We start from the raw sequence: 21,268 nt of genomic DNA on the forward strand, positions 1-21,268 counted from the left end.
GTGTGAATTTAAGCAGCAGTATGAGGACAATCACCTCTGTGAGAAGGCATTTATGGTTTTTTTTCTAAATGTACCTGTTTAGTAGACTGGACTGTAATTGAGTTGGATCTCTTCTCAGTAATTCAATACTTGGATAAATCAAAATTAAAAAGGCTTTCCTGGAAGAAAAGCTGTTTCTCTTTTGGGTTTTTTTTTTTGTTGTTTTGTTTTTAAAAAAACCCAACTTTTTTGCTGAGTTGTTTTCTCTGACTTTCTGCTTCTCTGTAACACGCAAGGGCTGAACGTTAAACTTTAAATTCGTATTGTAACTTATTTAACACATAGTCCACAGTAAAAATTCTTTGTGCTGGTGGTTGGTGAAAGTGGATGTCTGATACCTGGAACCTTGTAAATCACCTTTTTGTGGATAAAAACATATAAGATTATAAGATTATAAGATTATAACAAATCTCATTTGTTATAAGATGCAAAATACAAGATTTTTGTTCTTTCAGTATGATATACTGAATATTATTATTGCCACGGTAGTGAGAGAGGTTTTTGCCTGATTAAAAAAAAAAACCCAAACATATATATATGTATATAGACAAATTCCCACAGTTAATTTGTTTGCTTGTGTTGATTTTGCCTCCTGAATGCCTCTAGGGTGGACAAATTAATGTGATTCTGTGAATACAGGGAGCTTGCAGACTTTCTAGCAGTATAGCCATGTTTCCTGCCAAATAGCTTGCTTGCTTTGTCTTGGTACAGGACAAACTGCTGCTGCTGCTGGCTTTTCTCTGTGTAAACCTTTCCACTCTCCTATCATCACCTACTATATTTTACTTAGAAATTCTTTCTTTTATCTCCTGCTTTCATGCTTTGTATGCTAAGTTCCAGGGACAGGTTTAAAGTATTTTTTCTAACTCTCAGTTACTAGCTTCTTATCACCTGTTTGACTCCGCCTCTGTGTGCCTGCCCTCTGCCCTCTTCGAGCTATCATGAGGGAAGTTCTGCCATAGTTAATTCTGCATGCGTCATTTGTGGTGACCTCAAATTGTTTGTCATCTCTCTGCTTCCTCCTTATGTTGTCAATTTACATCTTGAAGGCTTCTCTGACCATTTTTAATTTTCTTAATCATCCTTGTCATCTAAATTTTAAGTAAACTATCGTATCGTTTTCTTGGCAGTCTTCAAATCACTTTGTTGTTTCTTCCCTGAAACAAAACCTCCCTCTGTTTCAAGGGAGTTGGCTTTGTGGTTTTTTCTGCCTACAACTGCATTTTCAATGATAGCTCCCTTTCTCTGCCTTACCAGCAGACTCCCCCATCCTCTCCCAGTCTGTGGGTGATATGTTGTTACTGAGCCTTTGCTGTTTCTCTTGGCCACAGGAAGTTTGGCCAAGTAGGACGGTGCCCAGCACTGTTACTTCGTCAGTACAGCTGCCCATGAGAAAGCTGGAGACCACTTCTGTGTACTTGCTGCCTTCAGCCTTAGCCCCTTTTGCTGCTGTTGCTGTGTTGACTGCTAGTCCACCTGACACTAGCTGTCACACTGCTTTCTGCTGCTTTATAAAGGGACAAACTGAAGGAAGGTTTGACCTTTTTCTGCTTAGTCTTCCAATGCCAGTTCTTTAGGATAGACTAGGTTGAAAATATATACAAACAGTAACCATAAGTGAAAATAACTGATACAGATTTGATTTTTTTTTTAACCAAAATTTTAAAATAAAAACTAAGATCTCAAGCAGTGTATTGATCTGTGGTCAGATAATTGCTGAGCTTTTAAGTTAAGCTGTCTGCCTTTGCGCTGAAGCAGTTGAGACACATTTCTGTGATCTTGAACTACTAGCTCTGCTGTGGGGTTTTCTAGGATAGTCTTAGACCACAACCATAACCAATCAAACCCAGTGCCCACACTGGCTGTTTGGTGGTCCCCAATTTTATGTGATGTGCTGCCAAATAAAAACCTTCTTTGTCTTAAACATAGGGTCAGAATTTACCCTTCCAGGAAAGTTTTGGGGTTTTGTTTGGGGTTTTTTTTCCCCCCATAAAAAACCCCAAATGAAAAAACCCAAATTCTCTCTCTCCCTCCCTCCTCCTCCTCCCCCTCCAAAAAAAAACCCCCAAACAATCAAAAAAAAAAGACGACAACCACCAACCAACCAATCAACTAAAAAAACCCCATTCCAGCCCATAGATCATTCTGTTAAGGAGAATACTTCTGTGATGAATGACTGTATACTGGTATCCTAAAGTGGCATTTTCAGCAGTAACAACACTACTTTTGTGCTGCTTTGGATGTCTGAGACCCTTTACAACTAAGTGAAGGCAAAAATCTTCCTCTCAGATTCCCTTTAACTCATGACTAGAGAGGAACTATGTAAATATGACAGTCTAAAAGGTTTAGCTTCTCAAAAGCTAAAAAGTTCTCAAATCTGCCGTCTTTTGTTTATGAAACATTCCCAATTATCATAGTATTAAACATGTTCTCCATCACCCTAAACATGTTCTGATAACATGCTAAAACTTACTTCAAAGCTATCAGTAGGAATCAAAATGCCTACAGCCACTTATAAGGTCCTGTCAGTTCAAATTGGTTCAAAAATTGGTGAACACTGCCAGACTTTGTGGTGACTTAAGTTATCACCTGTCTTTCCTCAACCACTTTAAAATGGAGTAAGCTGCATTGTCTACTTCGTCTAATTTAATGGAGAGATAATTGTGAGCTCATGGTTACTCTGCATCTGATTTGTTCTGGTAGGTGATCAAATAAGGCACCAGTATTATATTAATGTTCACAGAATAAAGACTTCAAAATAAATCCTGTTTGTTACATTCTGAAAACTTTCATGTTTTTGTCTAATCTGGTGGTGAAAGATCTTCTGTAGTCCTTCATTAGTTTGCATCTCTGTTACTGCAACTTCACCATTATATTGTCATACACATGTATCTCCTCTTTTTAGGGAGCTTGGTCCAAACTGATGCTACAAAAATGTATTTATTTGAAAAGAGTATTATGACACTTGATTTTAAGAGCCATATAACTCTAAATGATGGTCATTATTCTTCTTCTGTATTTAAAATATTTTGTATATCCTACCTATAGAGCTGCACGTACATTTTATTCCTGTAGTGCTGTGAACTTCTGACCTGTTGTATAATTACCATATATTTTCATTCAACTACATACATACATAACAATTTAATTGAAAGAAATGCAAAATGGATATACTGTGCAAGTGATAATAGCAGAGTTAATGTCATATAGATGTGTTCATGTTTCTCCAAATTAACTTTTTTCTTTTTCCTCCTGCTTCAACAGAAATTGCCCAAGTTATTGCCTCTTACACAGCAACAGGTCCAGAACAGCTTACTCTTGCTCCTGGCCAGTTGATTCTTATCAGAAAGAAGAACCCAGGTGGCTGGTGGGAAGGAGAGCTCCAAGTTAGTTACTGTTTTATGAAATAAACTTCCATGTAAAAAATTTGGTATTTTTTTAGTAGTTCAAAATGATGAATGCATCAATGATAAATAATTTTTTAAAAGTTCTGCAAGTAAGCATTTGCAAATAAAATGCCTTTACAAAAATATGCATACATTCCAATTCCTTGAACTTGAAATAACTTTGGGGGGCAGCAGGAGGAAGCCATTGTGCCTCATTGTAAGTCAAGGACACCCATCTCACGAATCAGACCCGGCCTGTAGTCCACTCCCTTGTACGTTTTCTTGAAGGTCCTTCAGAAATTAGAAATAAGGGGATTTTAGAGCATATTTTTGGCTGCGTTTGAATCCTGCCAGTCTTGTGTCAGTAGTCCAGAGCAAAAAAGCAGCTGCCTTGTCAGGTGGTGGGGAAAGCCGGCTAGGCAACAGGAGCGTATGGGACGGTTGGGTTAAGTGTCAGGCTCTACTTGTTTGTCCTCTTCCGATAGTGCCCATGCATATCATGTGCATTTGGATCAGCTGATACCTGTGTGCACTGTTAAAGTGAAAGAAATACTGGGTGCACAGTCCTGAATGTCTTCCTAAGAAGCTTTCTAAATTGCTGCCGCCAGAAGTTTGGCTATCCCTTTTGCTGAGAGGTTAAGAAGTATTTTACAGCAGTGGTTTTGTAAGATGGCCACCACTTTTTCAGGTTGCTTAATGCATGTGACAGCATAGAATACCAGTCTAATGGCCTCATCTCAGCAACAGCTCCATTTACAGCTCCATTTAATGTAGAAGAGTGAAAAGAATGGTGTCTGTTGCAAGCATCAGATAGGAGAGAGCTTTAGTGTTGTGTTAGAACATAGTAAATAACAAAATATTTTAAAGTGACAGGTTTTTTTAGAAGTGTATGTACAGGTCACTTTCAGCCTCAAGTAAATTTTGGTGATACTTGTCTTACATGTTAGAGTGAAGGTAAAATAAGGCAAAAGTGTTAAGCGTTACATTGCCAGGTTTAATGCAATCATCCAGAATGTCTTGAAATGAATGATCTAGACAGACTTCAGATCGAGTGCTTTCTTTTTCAGTAAAGACAAAGAGAGGGAAGTTGTTAAAGAATAGTATATGTTAGATTACTTTTTCACTAAAATTACTATCTATTTTATTTTTAAAGGCAAAATTCTACATGTCCAAAATTCCAACCTTATTCTAACAACACAAAAAAGAGAACAAATAAAGTAATTCTTAACACAGATTTAATAGATTTAAAAGCTGGGGTTTGATTCAGAGTTTTAGAATGACCTTGCTTACGGTAAGGATTTTTCTTCTGATTTTATTTGCAATGAACAGTGCAGTTGGTGAAATAACAGGATGCAGTTTCTGTCAAATTCCTATCCTGCTTTGTTGACACAAGCTTTTCCACACTGGATCAGACCTGCAGTTCATCTGTCCCAACATCCTGTCTCTGACAGTGACAAATTGCAGCTGCCTTACACAGTGTAGAGCGCTGCTGTAGGCCAGGTGTGTGGTAACCTACTGCTCTCTCAGTGCACACATGGACCACACACACACTGATACATGTGTGCACCACATGTTCATACTGATGTTCTCTGATTAGATAGGCATGAGAACATCTGGTGTATTTTCCAAAACCTTAACATCTGTTAATTAGGATCATTTGGACAGTGTCTATCCATCTGTATTTGTAGTGACCAAAGCTTAAGTTTTGTTTGACTGGAATCTGGCTTTGGGATTTTGTATTTGAATCCAAACTTTTCCCTTTTTTTCCTTGCCATAATGTTTTGATGTTCTTCTAATGCTTGATTAATGAGATGTGTGTTTATGCTCTTGTCTGTTGTTTGGGCAGGAGAGACTATTCAAAAGTTTAGATAGTGTTTTTTTTTAAAGGAAAGAGGTGATTTCATTTCTTAATCTCTACTTAAACTGTGACAAACTAGGTATCTGTTTAAATGCAATTTTTTGAATAATAAAAAGGCATTTAACTGCTGCCACTGAATGCAATAGCTAGCCTAATATTCTAGAATTTTGGTTTAAACAGAATTGGTAAAAATCTTTCAAAAGAATCAGGGTTGTAGTATTCATTTTAAAGCACACAAAGCAGGAACACTTAAGTGAAAAATCACTCAAATTAGTAGAAAATAACTACTGTTTAGATATGATTTTTTATTTATATAGTATGAAAGGTTATTTAATGAACAGAAGTATCATATAATTAAAACAATTGCCACAAAAATAGCTGGCTTTTTCTGTATAAAATACATTTTTTTTATTCTAAAATAGTGATTGTGAGTGCAAGTAGCTAAAATATTGGCTGAATTACCTTGTCTAAGGACCTATTGATATGCTTAATCCTCTTAAAAGAATTGTTTTTTCACTAGGCACGAGGGAAAAAACGGCAGATAGGATGGTTCCCTGCTAATTATGTTAAACTTCTGAGCCCTGGTACCAGTAAAACTACACCAACCGACCTACCTAAATCAACAGCATTACCTTCAGGTAAGCAGTATGGTTGCAGTAACAAATTTGCTTTTGTCATGTGTGTCATTTACAATAGGACTTCTAAAAATAATTATGGGTAGTCAGAAGGATATTTAGTATCTGTTATACTAGTCACTTTGGTTAAACTCTTTTTATTTTTAAGTGAGAAAAACACACGATTGGTCTGTGTATTTATAGTGGTGGTTCCTCAGGTATAAACTGTTGAGTGCTAAAAAGCCATCTGTGACATTACGTCTTAGAGTAGAGCATTCAAATTATCAGTCCTATTTCTTTGCACTAATTGTAGTAAAGAAGTTCTTAAAGGTTCAGGATGATATGTGGGCTTAGCAGGTGAGGCCTTTCTCTTTCAGAACCTTTTATTTTTCCTAAAGTGAAGTGTAAAAAAACCACTCAAATGAAGATGTAGCTTTTTGTCCTGTATAGCTACCTATTTTAAGGTTTATGAAAGGACTTAAGAGGGATAAACGATTATATTTTTAAAGGTATTTGTTACAGCTCCACCACAGGCAATATCAAACAGTCCTGTCAGTCTACTGCAAGGTATAAAGGCAGGCAGAAGACTGAGAACAAAAAGTTCATTCCTTGTCACTGTTTCAGTCTTGAACAATTTTGGGTTTGTGAGTAAACTAAGTAAAGAGAATTCTTGTCAGTCAACCTGTAGGTTGGATGTATTTTCTTCCATAAGCCACCCAAAAGACTTGACGTGGTTGTCTGTCATCTGTTTGGATTTAGTTGGGAGTTGCAGGAGGCAAAAGCTTGCTGCTTCCCAAGGCTGAGTTTTGACTGTCTATCATTAAAATGAAACAAATGTTTCATAATGGAAAATGGTAGCGAGCATAATTTTCTCCTTTAAATATGTATGAAAAATTATTATGCAGTTATGAAACCAGAATCAAATACTGAGGTATTAGTTTTACGTGTCATTGCGATAAATGAAAGTACCATGTCAGAGAAGGCAAATGTTATAAATGGTGCTAATTTGCTCCTTTGATGGTGGTCATAAAGATGTGGAAGATCTGACTTCTATAAAGACTCATGAGTTTGGGTCCTGCAGTCAAAATGGTAACTCAGTATTGAGACACATACTTTCACAAGGCAATATGATGGATTTTTTTTTAATTTTTTAATTATTTCAGGTTTGACAGTCTGGGGTTTTTCACACATGCTAGTAAAACCTTTACAGAATAAACTTTTACAGAATAAACTTTTTAGCGCTTTTCTCATTGCTTACAGAACATCAAAATCTGAATGACATTCAGTTTTATCAAACTTTGTTATAGACCTTTCATTTTGGAGGATAAGAAGAATCTCGTCTTTCCATTATGATAGATGGCCTCACTAACTCTGTGGTTAATGTAAGAGGTTAAGATGTTAATGCTTGAGAAGCATCTTTATAATGGAATTATGTTAGTGGGGAGGCTTACTATAGCAAAAGACATGGAAAGCCTGAAGAAAACGATCTACAAGGGTTGAATAATCGCCAAGGTGGTATGTTATGAAGGGTCTGAGAGTATACCATTACTGTCTGGGTTTTAAAGGTAGCAGATCCATCAGAAACTAGTATAAAAACCTCTGTTTCTTTTGTCATTTTGCTTTGATGTATATGCTGTCCATCTGCCATACTGTAATGCAGACTGCATGACTTTAACAACTCTTTTTTTAAATTCTGTTGCATGGATGCTTTTGCTTTATACTTTGAGGTTTCCTTAATTTCCTACTGTTTTGTATGTGTTCCTTTCTAAACTTGTGCCATGAATGTGTTTTTCCTGATGTTGATAAATTAACTGTTTTACTGCTACTTGCAGTTAGTCAGGCACAGGAAATTTCACAGTATCAGAATAGTGGGGAATGAGTATCACCCGTTCTGCTTGTTTAAAGAAAGACAACATTATAGACTGTACTGGTTGTGAGTGTTATATGATAACCTGGATTCCCTCTGCTGTTGCAGCAGGAGTAGTGTTAATCAATAGACAGTCTTTCTACAAGGAAACTGTCAGGCTGAAAAGCAATGCAGCTCAGAGAAGGCAGGCTATAGCTTGCTTCTGTACTTAGCAATGGCTTTGGAGTTCAAGTAAGTGAAGAACTTCCTTGCTGGGACTACTGTAAGAGCTTCCTATATAGGACTAAGGTGAATTCTAAGTTTTGTGACCAAGCGTGAATAAGATCGAGATGAAGTCACTGCTTCAGGTTCAATTGAGGAGTCCTATCTCTTCAAGAATTCCCTTAAATGGCCTACCCAAGTTTTAAGATGATTCCTGGGGCCCCACTGAATTATTTAGATATTCTGATGGTATTACTGGACAGTACCAAATTTCATAAAATTCTTTGAAGTAGAAGAGAATGATCTGAATAAAAAATTCTTCAAAGAAATTAACTATAGAACAGGTTACAAATCTGTTAATGTAACTTTTGTATTCAGGTATGGTCCAGCTTAAATTTTTTGTTGTTCTTAATATTAGTAATAACCTGTAAACCTGTAACAAGAATGCTGTAAAAGAGATTCACAGGTCTTTAAAGTGAAATGTGAACATCAATGGTGTTTACAGTCAAACTTGTGTTAGTACAAACGAGGAGTATACAGGAGTATACCATAATATACATTCCTTTAGAAATGCTAGTTTATCTCCAGTATGCCAGGGAAATGGACACTTTAGTTGGCTGATGTGCCAGGTGTTACAAATGACAGAGAGTGCCTCTTGATTTTCAGTTTTGTTTTTCTCCCCACCCCTTTTGCAAGTATCAAAGCTAAACATTGAGACATATGCAGAGTCCTGTTAAAGATGGAGTTAATTTGATTATGATCTCTGTGAACAGGTACAAAGTATTAACTAAAAGCAGTTGAATAATATTAATTAAAAAAGAGAGGAGCTATTTGGCAAATTTAAGTTGCTGGCTGAATGAAATGAAGAATGAAAATAAAAGTAAGTTTTAGGGTTAATATAATGGAGAGAACCTGGCAGCAAGGCTAATTAGAAGTCTTGTGTCTCAAGGCAAAATACCGGAAGCCGTGTGACTTGGCACAGAGAAAACATCAGCGATATAGAGGAAGTATTTAAATAAACAGTCCTCTTGTTTTAGAGAATTACAAAACCTGCGCTATTATAATTGAACAGAAGCAGCTGTATTCTGAGAACTAGTCAGATTTGATGAGTTTCATAATAAGCAAACAGAAAGTAGGCTGCTGGAAGCAGCCCTGTGGTGCCAGAAGGGCAGCCTAAATCACCTAGGATGCTTTTTATTTTTCTCATCTTTTCGCAGACCTTTGTATTCATAACACCTCAGTGGTACTGTAAGGATAGCACCATTGCCTTTCTCTTGAATTATAGAGCTGCGATGAGCATGTACAGTGCTTAATTAGAAAAGAAAGTGCCTTTTTCAGGCTTCAGGTAGTGGAACTTAACATGTTTCCCAGATTTTTCTGTCCATTGACCAGTTCTGGTGGAAAGGATGCTTTTCAGAACAGGTTGGTGAGGATGCTAATACAATTTTTATGAATGTACAACAAATTTGGTGCTTTTGTGGGCAAATATATATATGTATAAATATAAAAAAAGCAAAAGAGAAGTGTGAATAGAAAGCTAACATCCTTGAAGTGTCTGACTTCTTGCTAAACTTTTAAGTTTTTCCAATCTTCTCCTACTGTTGAGCACTTCCAAACAAAAGCATCTTGAGTATCGTTTCAGGCAGGTTACACTGTCCTGTTTGCTCTGCCCTTCCTAGAGTGATCCTTTGCCTTTAAACTGAAAGGAGGTAGATTTAGATTAGACATTAAGAAGAAGTTCTTTACTGTGAGGATGGTGAGACACTGGAACAGGTTGCCCAGAGAAATTGTGGGTGCCCCATCCCTGGAAGTGTTCAAGGCCAGGTTGGATGGTTCTTTGAGCAACCTGGTCTAGTGGAAGATGTCCCTGCCTATGGCAGGGGGTTGGAACCTGATGATCTTTAAGGTCCCTTCCAACCCAAACCATTCTGTGGTCCTGACCCCTCAGTAAGCTGATTGAGAGAGCAGTGCTGTTAGGAAACTTTGTTTTTTGTAAATCACTTGAGCCAATTTGTTGAGGGCTCAGCTAACGACCAGTACAAGGGCACAGAAGAGAGCAGCAGGACCATGGCAGGACTGGTTCAGATCAGTGTGACACCTGTAGTGTTCACAGTTGGTTTATACATAGCTTGTGTTTTGCTGAAACATTACCAGTGCAATAGACCTCTTCCTTTATCTTACAGTGTGCCAAGTAATTGGCATGTATGACTACACTGCACAGAATGACGATGAGCTAGCGTTCAATAAAGGCCAGATTATAAACGTCCTTAACAAGGAAGACCCAGACTGGTGGAAAGGGGAGGTGAATGGACAAGTGGGTCTCTTTCCATCCAACTATGTGAAGCTGACAACAGACATGGACCCAAGCCAGCAATGTAAGTGACCCTCTCTGCTGCCGTGCTGTGATGATTTGTGTAGTACTTTTAAGATGAAACATGCAGCATTGCTGTGATTCTGCTGTGGTTTGCAGAACTCAAAGCTTCACCACTGCTGCACTTGTCAAAGTCTCTTTGAAGACCTTCTGTAATGCAAACCTTATTTTATGTTTGTTTTATTTTTAGTTCCCATCCCCTTTGTAGCATGTTACCCTTTATCATTTTTGCACCATGCTGTTACATGCCTGACTCATTTTCCTAGCTTGAATTTGCTCATTGTTTTGTTTTGCTTATGTGTTGTTTTCCTCCTTTTTCTAGGAATCATATGTTGTCCATCCCCCACTCAGGCTTGAAAGTCCTCAAAGAGACCCACTATCCCATATCACTGCCCAGAGGGATGATGGGAGATGCAGCCTTGATCATGTGGCTTCCAGCATGATCATCTACTGCCTTCTGAGTAGAAGAACACACTGCAGAGCAGTTTACCTCATTTTACATTAGTTGCATGTAATCACAATGTTTGAGTTAATTACCTACAGATATAGACGCAAAATTAAAATGAAACAAAAAACACAAAAAAATCAGAGGATAGTGGGTCCTTTTGTGGCTTTCACAGTTACCAAACTAATTTTTCCACCTTTGCACAGGTGCTTTCAATAGTTTTAAAATTATTTTTAAATATATATTTTAGCCTTTTAAAGGAAAAATATAAATTAAATTTCTTCATTGCAATTTTGTATGTGCAAAAAGACCCACTATCAAGGAATGCTGCATGTGCTATTAAAATTGTTCCAAATGTCCATAAATTTGAGACTTTATGTATCTTTCTTTTATATTGTTCACTTGTCCAGTGTTGTCAATATGTCTTTTTTTTTTTCTTTTTTTTTTAATTACAAAAGAACAGAAGGAGTTAAATCAGTTTAAGGAACTTTAAATGTGCCCAATTACAGATAAGGTATTTTTTTGTAGTTATTGTACTGTATGTATCAGGTGTTCCTTGTTGAGTGTGTAATACATTGTGGAGAGAAGAAATTAACTTCCTTCCAATGCAAGAGATATTAACCTTGCATAATGTTGTTATCCCACTTACATTAATTTTATTTTGCACATTACTTTTAGCTGCGTACAATTAGAAAAAACCCTGGTTTCTGTTTGTCTCAGATGTTCCAATTTTTGCATTTTCTTATCAGAAATCAATAGAATGCTACATTCATGTGGGATTTGAGAATTAACTTCTTTATTTTCATCTTGGTTACATGAAGTTTGATTTCTCATTTTTACTTTCTTCTGAGTATGGAACAACACATTTTGAACAAGTAATTTTCCTGACAAGAAAGAATGTATAGAAATATCTCCCTGCAATTAATTTCCAATGTTTACATTTTTTAAACTAGACTGTGGAATTTATACAAATTAATATTAAATGGAGCTTACAGTCAAGTTTATGTAGTAGATGTGCTGTAGCTAAGCCATGTTTGTCTTTCCAGCATTAGTTACAAACTCTTGATGAAATGCCTGGTGCTGTCAGTGCAGAAACCCTCTCCTCCCAATGCCTCAAGCACAATGTAGCCGTTTTACTAATTACTTTACCATTTAGTTATGTTCTGGTTTGTGTATTTCATTATTTTTAAATTTCCTGCTGGCAGCGTTGTAGCGTTTCTAATCCTCCCCATCTCCCTCCTTCTGACCCGTCATGCGGTGCAAAGAAAAAGTGAAGCTCCTTATTCAATTGCACTTCAGTATTTCATCAATATGAATGTAAATTATATAAATATATAAAAACCTGCAGCTTTAACAACTGTAATACAGCCTTTAAAATTAGTTACATGTATAGATAATTAAATTCTTCATATAAAAGATAGACTAAAATGTGTTTATTGTCTCGTTGCTGTGTGCACACAGAATTCACCAAGTGGCATTAGTGCATGTAATGAATTTGCCACCAGAATAGTCTGAAGCCAACCTGTTCAATTTCAGAATGACTCTTGTCTTGTTTCTTTGAATATTATTTCAATATAATTACTCAGATTCATCATGATTATCTGCAACCTTTTGCACCTTTCTTTCTCTACTCATTGGTTTCTACATGTTACAAATCAGCTGATTTTTTTGACACTATACTAGTAGATGAATTAAGTATTCTTTGTTGTTTTACCATGGGTTTACATTGACTTAGGCTCTGTGTTTTATGCCAGAAGCTCTAGTCTTAAAACATGCACAATTGCACAGGTTTTCTTTCTCTTTAGGATAGTATTTAACATGAACAGTTTTTTCCTTTACCACTCTGCCATTAAAAAAAAAAAAAAAAAAAAAAAAAAGTCGTCTTCATCATAGCCACTTGCTGAAAAATATGCTGCCTGGTATGACAGAAATTGAACAGAACGTCAGTGCCTGAGGATGATGTACCCAGATTTTACTCCACTATTTCAGGATTTTGTGCATTAAAATGTTATTTTAATGAAAGGATCTCTCTATTTTCCCATAACGAGCTGTTGTGTTGAAAGATTTATAACTTGACTAAAAGTGTTTGTCCTAAAGGACATGTTTTTTATGACTTTGGGCCAGAAGCGTACTTTCTCTCGCTATTGAAATATTGGCAATACTTTGGATATAGGGATTCAGATGCTGCTTTTTCTCCACCATTGCTTCAAGTGAGAAGAAAAATAAAGCTATTATGATGATCTGCAGGCTACATGTTTTCTAACATGCTGCTTAAAAATGCTGAGTGATGTTTCCTAAAAGATTTTCAAAATCACAGTGCCCTAAAACTTCCTGGGGTCAGCCTTCCACTGAAGTGAAAAGAACAGCCTGAAGTCTACAGCTCTCTGTAGACACATACTCACACAAACACAAACAGAGGTGTATGTTGTGCCAGGACTCCACAGACAGAAAAGCGCTGTGTGCTACTCGACATAGCAACATCTTTATCAATCGATTGTTGAGAACAGTGAACTGACAGAAACTTCAAAACACATTTAAAATGTCCTGGACAAACAGATTCAAACCATTGTGGCTTTTATTGACATACATTGTTGAAATACCTATAATGTTTATTTACTCAATTATTAAAGTTCTTAAGTGTACTACTATAGCTTGGCATGGTAGTGTTTAATCTTCCTCATAATTAGTCATTTCCCTTGAGTAGCAGGGAACAAGACATTGCACTTGCTCTTTCCTACCTGTTTGGATTTTTGTTTATATATATTTATGAGAAAGGGAGTATGAAAGCAATTAATAAAGAAAATTGATTATTTCCGTCAAAAAGAAGAGTTTTCCAGGATTGTGTCTCAATCCAGTTTCGACCCTCTCCCTTCCTTCCTGGCTCATCTGAAAAGATCTTTAACCTCTTAAGGCACAAGTCCCTTCCCAAAGCCGCAGATCCGGACTGCTGCAAGCAAACCTATTTCCAAAAGAACACTTGCCTCCTGTGAGGGAAATGTGCCCGCGCTCTTGTTTCTTCGATCCTTAAATTTGTGGCTGTAAAGCCAACAAGAATTCCAGTCAAGGCTGAAACAAGACTTATATAGGCAAAAATAAGAAACCATTCAGATTACTTTTTTTATTTAATTTGTATTTTAAGTTAACAGAAAAAGAGCAGTCTCTGCTGCCTAGGCAACTGAACTCATTCTTTACATTAACTTTCATGTGCCAAGTACCTTTTCCCTTTGCGTAGGAGCTGTCACTTGAGGGATGTAGAGGTGACTGGATTTAGAGACCACTCCAAGCTGTGGTGGGTTTTTTGTTCACGGTATTTCTGTTTACCTTGAAAAGAATTTCCTCTGTATTCAGCTGCTGAGGAAGAATTCCCATGAATGTTCTTTCAGGGAATTTGTTAGTATCAATTCCAATACTTGAAATCTGTCCAAGACAACTGTAAGTCTGGACATAGTGGGTTTATCAAGAACACTTGGCTTTATACTCAGAACCAGATTTATTTAAACCTCAATTCTTTTGGAGCTTCGGTGGTGTCTCTTCCAGTCCCTGTGAGCTCACTGAACACATTTGAAAATGGCCTATTCCATAACCTTCCCATAAGGCAGCAAAATAACTGCATGTTCCGGTTTTGTTCTCTGGTTTTAAAGCAGTTCTTTTTAGTTCCTTGTGATTATTGACTCCAACTATTTAACTTCTTGTTCTAATAGCTCCTTACATGCAGTCCTCTTCTGATCACAAGAAATGGCTTATTTTTAACTTCTTTTTTTTTAGACAACTTCAGTAAATCCAGGGACAACACATCTCAAATATTATTTAATCAGCTGAATTGCAAGCTATGTGCGTGCACACAGACAACTGGATAACAAGCTGCTGCTGAGCTAAATAGAGAGCACTCCAGTGACCTTTTGGTTCTAAATCCTGAAAGAATGTTTTCAGAAGGTTGTCCTGGATGCAGTTAAAAACGTGAATTATTTTCACAAAGACTTCATTTCCTGCTTGTAGACTTTATGGGCTTTTGTACTTGTTGTTTGATAGCTTGCAAAGGAGTACTTAACCATGAATAAGGATTCAATTTGAGTTATTGCCTGTGTGAGGAGAAATCGTGAGGGTTATCTTAACTATCTGGCGTAACCTGGTAATGTTAATAGTACGTGTAAACATAATTCTGATATATGCAACAAGTTTTTATAGCTTGTTACAGCAAGTTTCACAGCTATTTTGTTCCCCTCCCCTTCCCATACATCTTAATTTGGTAACTTCTTTAAAAAAATAAACCAAAACCCAAGAAGAACCCCTGTAGTGCTCCTCCTCAGCACAAACATTCAGATTGCAATGTCTGCATAGGGCCAGAAACTAATTTGAATCAAACCTGTTACTCTACTTCTGCAACTGTTATGAATCCTGTGGAGCAACATAGAATAAGAAGTCAAATTTTAGAACAAGCTCTATCTTGTGGAATAGTTTTAATTAAGCATTTCATGGAAAAGATAGTCATTAGTGTCTAAAGGGGGAAAGATGTTTATACCCATGGTAGCTGTCTTACAGCAAGTGGACACAGAGCTTTTAGAAGGTGTTGGATTCCTTGTGGCCTTGTGGCCGCGCTTGATCACAGGATTTTGCTCCGTTTTCTAGCACAAGCTTCTCATTCATTTTGTTGTGCCCTGCCTACCTTTTTGAGTCTGACCCCTCATCAGCAGCTGGCTCTAGCAGCAAGAAGGAAGCTCTGTGCCTATACGCCATTCAGTTCCTGACTTCTGTGTTTGGTCTGTCCACATGGCAGCTTTCACCCCCAGAGTGCTGATCCAATGTTGCTGGCTCAGCTGAACCACCTACCAGTGGAGAACTGTGAACTGGTGACAGTGCCAGCAGAATGCTAGTCTGAACTGGACTCAAATCAGTGTCACAGATGAAGGTTTTCTATGCCCCAGCCTGGATGGCTGAAACTGGATTCAGGGGCTTTTCCATCACATTCATCTCTGCCAAGTGCAGTTTTCTCTGTTGAGTTGTTTCATTTGTTGGAGTAATTCCAGATCCAGATGAGCGTTACAATCAATCTTGTTTGATTTCTTCACTTCAGTTTTTTTCAGGGAGGTGTGAGGGTAAGACCTGAAGTCAGGAAAGATGATGACTTGTGGTCTGCCCGAGAAAGTGAAAAAAGTATAAAATGTTGTTTGTTAAGAGGTCTTAACTTCTAGAATACTATGTTTAGTTACCACATTTCTGATTCCAAGTGAAGGGCTTGTACGGCATCTTTATTTTTGTGGAAGACAATGTAAAATTGGACTGTGCAGTTCCTTCTGCTTGGATCCGTGGCTGATGCTCTTTACTGATTTGCTGTTACTGTACAGTAAGTGGTCAGGGGCTCAAGATAAGTGTGGGTCATAATTCCAAAGTGAGATTGAAAGTTAACTGATGTGATATAAACCAGACCAGGAATCGGTTAACTCTGCCAATTTGTATTTTTAAATGCATCCATGCCCTCACATGTAGGATTTTATTCTCCGCAAGCAGATTCTGGAAAGGGAGTGGTAGGCATGTTCTGTTTTTTTCTGAAAGGATTTAGTAGGTTTTTTCCCAACTGTCTCACTTGTTGCCTTCCCTTCATTCCCTTGACTGAATACTAAAATACTATTTTTATTCATAGAAAATAAGATATTAGCCTAAAACACTGCAGAAAGCTTTTGCTATTGCAAAATGAAGATGGTGGTAGTGTATCACAAGTGTGTGTCGTTGAGGACTGCAGTCATGCATGTTCCAGAATTTAAAAAAAAGGAAAATGGAAATTGTTATTAAAGATCCTTGAGTCTGTTGCTTGGCCTGTGTGAATTGGCAGTGGCAATCCCTCCACCTGATAATAGCTGACTGGTGCGAACAGGAGGAAGAGGCACATGTGCTGGTGTGACTGATCTTGGCAAAAACAAAGTAATGCCTAATATTTTGCAAGTGGGACTTTCCAGACTTGTTTCTTGTTTCTAGATCCTGCGTCCATCCAGAAGGTAATGTCTGCTTTAACAATAAATGGACATACTGGTCCATTTGAGAAATTCTAATCATGCTGAAATTGTTGAAATTAGCTGTGAAGTGGGATTTTGCATCACAGAAGCTTCAGATGGAGAGATCTGTTTGATCACCAGACTCTGCCGTCCTCAGCAAAAGCTTGAGATGATCTCTCAGTTGAGGGTCCATCCCAAAAGATATTTATGGGAAATTGGTGGTTGTGCCTTAAGCTAGTTGATAAGACTGAATGGTGAAATGCTCTAATTTGCCAGAGTGAAGGAATGCTATCATGGTGTGCTATTCCCTCCTGCTTAAGGATTTGGAGGATAACTGTGGCGTAATATTTTACTGCTTCTGGTTCCCTATACTAGAACAGATTCCTGTCCACTGTGATCTTGTCATTATGCACTGGGCCAGCACAAGGTTTACAGGGAAATCTGTCAGTTAAATTGTTTAAAAAAAAATCTCCCCAAATTAGACTAAATTAGAAGTTGTGCCCGTATCATAGATCAGAAAGTTCCACAGCAGAACCTTCCTTCTGAAAAAGCAGCAGCTCTTGTGTATTACTTTCAAGCTTAGTGGTTGGCTTATAAGACCCATAATTTAGGGCTGACTTTGTAAGGAAAAGGAACATGTTTCCTCTTAGAATGATATTTAAAATTATTTTTTCATTTCTAGAATCCCTTAATCCTACAGGTCCTATGGTGGTAGGAGGTCAAAGCACAGATTTCTAGTTACAGCATTTGTATGTCAGTTCTGTAAATCCAGACAGAGTAGCCAGTCTGGTGAGTGTGCAAATGCCTCTGCTCAGCGTCATACTGGTGACTCAGTCAAAGGGCAGACAACTGGGTATTCACAGTACTGTGAACATACCAAGTTAGCTATTGTAATTTCTTCATTTCTTTTCTGAGTTTGCTAGCTTGTAGCTAAGGATTCAAATTCAGCACCTTCCAGATGGGATTCAGTGCTCTGCTTTCTCAGAGAGAAAATGTGAAAGAATGGGGCACTTAGTAACTGAAAAGACAAATGGCAGTGCATGATTTTAAGTACCTGAATGGCTGTATGCATGAGGGTCTATCTGTGTGCTTTGAATTAGAAACATTAACCAGTTCTACACTGAGGTAAGGTCCTGCACCTAACCATAGCAGAGCTTTCCCATCTGTCGCTCGAAATGTCTGATATCAAGGGTGCTTTCTAGACCCTAGCAGGGGTCTCTTTTAGTGATTTGTATTCATGAATGATATTATTACAGCTGCAAGTGGAATTTAGATATTCATAAAAGTACTTTGCATGGCACTTTGGCATCCATGAAAAACTAGCTAGAGGCCTGACATCTGCACTTGGAAAGGAACCCAGTTCTTCTTTGGTGTTTTTAAAACAAAGATGAGAAAAATCCTTGTACTTGTGCACCTCATGAAGAAAATCCCTAATCAGAAAAGTGTCTCCTGCATGTTCTGCTCAGATAGAAACAGGCTATTTTCCCAAATATTTAGTGTTCAAAAGTAGACCATTTGTTGAAGTTCAGAGTAGCCCATTTACATCCCAGCTGGCTGGCTGTCAAGCTAGCCGCTAAGTTATATTATGATTCAAAATGTTAAATGCTTCCTCTAAAAGGCTGATGGTTGGAAACCACACTTCAAACCAAGGTCATCAGCATCTCTGAACAGAAACTTCCCCGGTCTCTGGAGAAAAATAATTAAACACTTTGTTCAGTTTAATGAAGCTGACAGTGCATGGGGAGAACTAGTTCTGCTTATTAGACTTCTGATTTACATGATAACTAAGAAAACGCTCTGGAAGCAGCCATTTATTAAACAGAAATGAAACTTTTGGCTTTGGAAATATGCCCAGTGCTTTGATTATTTTGGCATAAAGCTGACAATTCTGAAAACCTACTTTTTATTTCAAGTTTCAATTGCATCTTCTAAAGTACTGTACCTCCAAGGAGCACTGTCAATATGCTTAGGCTTCCAACCTGACCTGTTCTCAGCTTCTTAGTCATAGAAGGACTACCTTGACTATCTGTATTGACTTTTTTTTTCCTTTTAAATTTTTAAGTCAAATCTCTGATTACCTTTTCAGGAGCACAGATTAGTTGAATCAGCAGTTGAAGGCATTTCATGAAAAACTTAATGGTAATGCATGTGGATCTTGCTAGTGGCATAGTGGTGAACCACCTCCTAAGTTACATTCAGGAAGCTAAAAATGCAGTAAATACTATCTGAATATTAACTTTATATACAAAGAACTGAAGGAGTTCTCCAGGGTGTGATGAGCAGGATGCTCCAGGAGCAGTAGTGGTTCACTTTGTGAAAGCGTATGCAAACATCTGATCTAAAAACATTCATGTCAGATCTCAGTAGATTGGTGTCATTGTTGATGCTGGTGAACAATATAAAAAAAAGCCTTGACTATTTTAAACCCCTGAAGTGAAGGTCCCCTTGAATATTTTTCAGTCAGAACTTCTTCCATAAGAAAAGCTTGTTTCAATGGGGAGTATACTAAACTTACAGAATCGTAGAATCACAGAATGGTCAGGGTTGGAAAGAACATTAGATCATCTACTTCTAACCCCCCTGCCATGGGAAGGGACACCTTCCACTAGACCAAAGCCCCATCCAACCTGGCCTTGAACACTGCCAGGGGTGGAGCATTCACAACTTCCTTGGGCAACCTGTTCCAGTGCCTCACCACCCTCACCGTAAAGAACTTCTTCCTTATATCCAGCCTAAATCTCCCCTGTTTAAGTTTAAACCCATTACCCCTTGTCCTATCACTACAGTCCCTGGTGAAGAGCCCCTCTCCAGCATCCTTATAGGCCCCTTTCAGATACTGGAAGGCTGCTATGAGGTCTCCACACAGCCTTCTCTTCTCCAGGCTGAACAGCCCCAACGTTCTCAGCCTGTCTTTGCATGGAAGGTGCTCCAGCCCTCTTAGCATCCTCGTGGCCCTCCTCTGGACTTGCTCCAACAGCTCCATGTCCTTCTTATGCTGAGGACACCAGAACTGTACACAGTACTCCAAGTGAGGTCTCACAAGAGCACATAGAGGGCCAGGATCACCCCTTTTGACCTGCTGGTCATGCTTCTTTTGATGCAGCCCAGGATACCATTGGCTTTCACTTGCCCATGCTTTGCTGAGGGGTGGGGGAAAGAATTGAACTGAAGAATTTTGATCATGTAGGAATAGTTGTAAATAATGCATTTTTAAAGCAAAATGTTTTCAACCTGTTTCAAATCACTGTTGCTTTTTGAAATGCATTTTATTGCAGAAAAGTAATAAAAATAGTTTTAAAAATAAAGCTGGAAGGAAACATTCTGCTTGCCAGTTTCAGAAGAATTTAATTAATGTCAGCTGAAAAATACTGGCTTAGAGAAAAAAAAAATTAATGTTCTGTCTAATTCAGAATAGAAAATAACATTTGAGAATTTTAGAATTTATAGAAAAACTCTAGCATCTACACAGAATAAACACAAGGCAGGTGGTTTCCAAAAAATAAAGGACAAAACTGATGGAAGATGAGTTCTTGGTTATAAACTTTTCCCATGCTTTTAAAGATAAAGGAGAACAACAATCAATCCCTTTGGCTTGGCCTATAAATGAGTGAAATCTATGATGTCCACTGAACTTCATGTGTTCCTGCTAAAGTCCTTCAAATATTTAGAAGCAATTTTTAATTGAAGCATGAAGAAGTAGATAAGCTCTGCAGTACCTTCTTGATTAGGATGCTTACTTTGACTGGAAGGGTAAAGGTGAACCTTGAAATTAGAGTATCAATAAGCTAAGGGCTTATATATAATTCCAAAGTGCCCTTTAGGGTCACTATAGCAGTCTTTCCTAATTCTGTTCCCTTTTAGGATATCTCTAAATCTTCTTTGGCAGTAATACCAGATGAAGTCTTTGCCCCCTTTTTTAATTAACTGCCATCCATTTGGGGATTTGTTTTACAGCGTGGTTCCAGTTGAACAACACAACTAAATGGGACAGTGAACTGCAGAGTCAGGTTGGAAATGGGCAGGTAGTGGTAAGGGGGACTTTTAAGCTTTGTCGCCAGAGAAAATTTAGCACTTAGAAATGGCCTTAATAAGAAGAATAAGAATAATGTATTAAATACTATGTTTTGAGTTACTAAGAGCTGAAGCATTATTAGCATTGTGCTCTTACATATGAATAACAATTAAGTGAACGGAACAGGCAGTAGTTACTGTTCATTAAGCATTACTTGAACTGCTACAGATCTGAATCAATTTGCAAACAACTGTGAGTAAGATCTAGGATATTTTTGTGTTTTCCAGGGTGTGCAGACTTGCATCTTCTGGATATGTTGACACCCACTGAAAGAAAAAGGCAGGGATACATCCATGAGCTCATTGTCACAGAAGAGAACTATGTAAATGATCTGCAGTTGGTCACGGAGGTAAGACGGCACAGCAGCTTTAGGAGCAGGTTTTAATCACTCGTCTTGTTAAAGTAAATGAATAATTTCACTGTGCAAA

At 37.8% G+C, this 21,268-nt stretch overlaps 1 protein-coding gene across 6 annotated transcripts in view; it reads left to right on the forward strand.

The window, feature by feature from the left end:
• Positions 1–21,268, forward strand: part of ITSN1 (intersectin 1) — a 141,501-nt gene that overhangs the window by 101,471 nt on the left and 18,762 nt on the right. For 4 of the 6 annotated variants that reach the window (XM_030471446.1, XM_030471462.1, XM_030471452.1 and 1 more), the window contains 4 exons: positions 3,304–3,425; positions 5,804–5,921; positions 10,149–10,340; positions 21,068–21,189. In XM_030471446.1, the coding sequence (XP_030327306.1) occupies positions 3,304–3,425; positions 5,804–5,921; positions 10,149–10,340; positions 21,068–21,189 (554 nt within the window). Of the gene's footprint in view, positions 1–3,303; positions 3,426–5,803; positions 5,922–10,148; positions 10,341–10,658; positions 13,022–21,067; positions 21,190–21,268 lie in introns of those variants that run through there. The other 2 variants (XM_030471481.1, XM_030471488.1) reach the window with 1 other exon arrangement.

The sequence above is a fragment of the Strigops habroptila genome, chromosome 2 (genome assembly GCF_004027225.2).
Source record: "Strigops habroptila isolate Jane chromosome 2, bStrHab1.2.pri, whole genome shotgun sequence".
NCBI lineage: Eukaryota > Metazoa > Chordata > Aves > Psittaciformes > Psittacidae > Strigops > Strigops habroptila.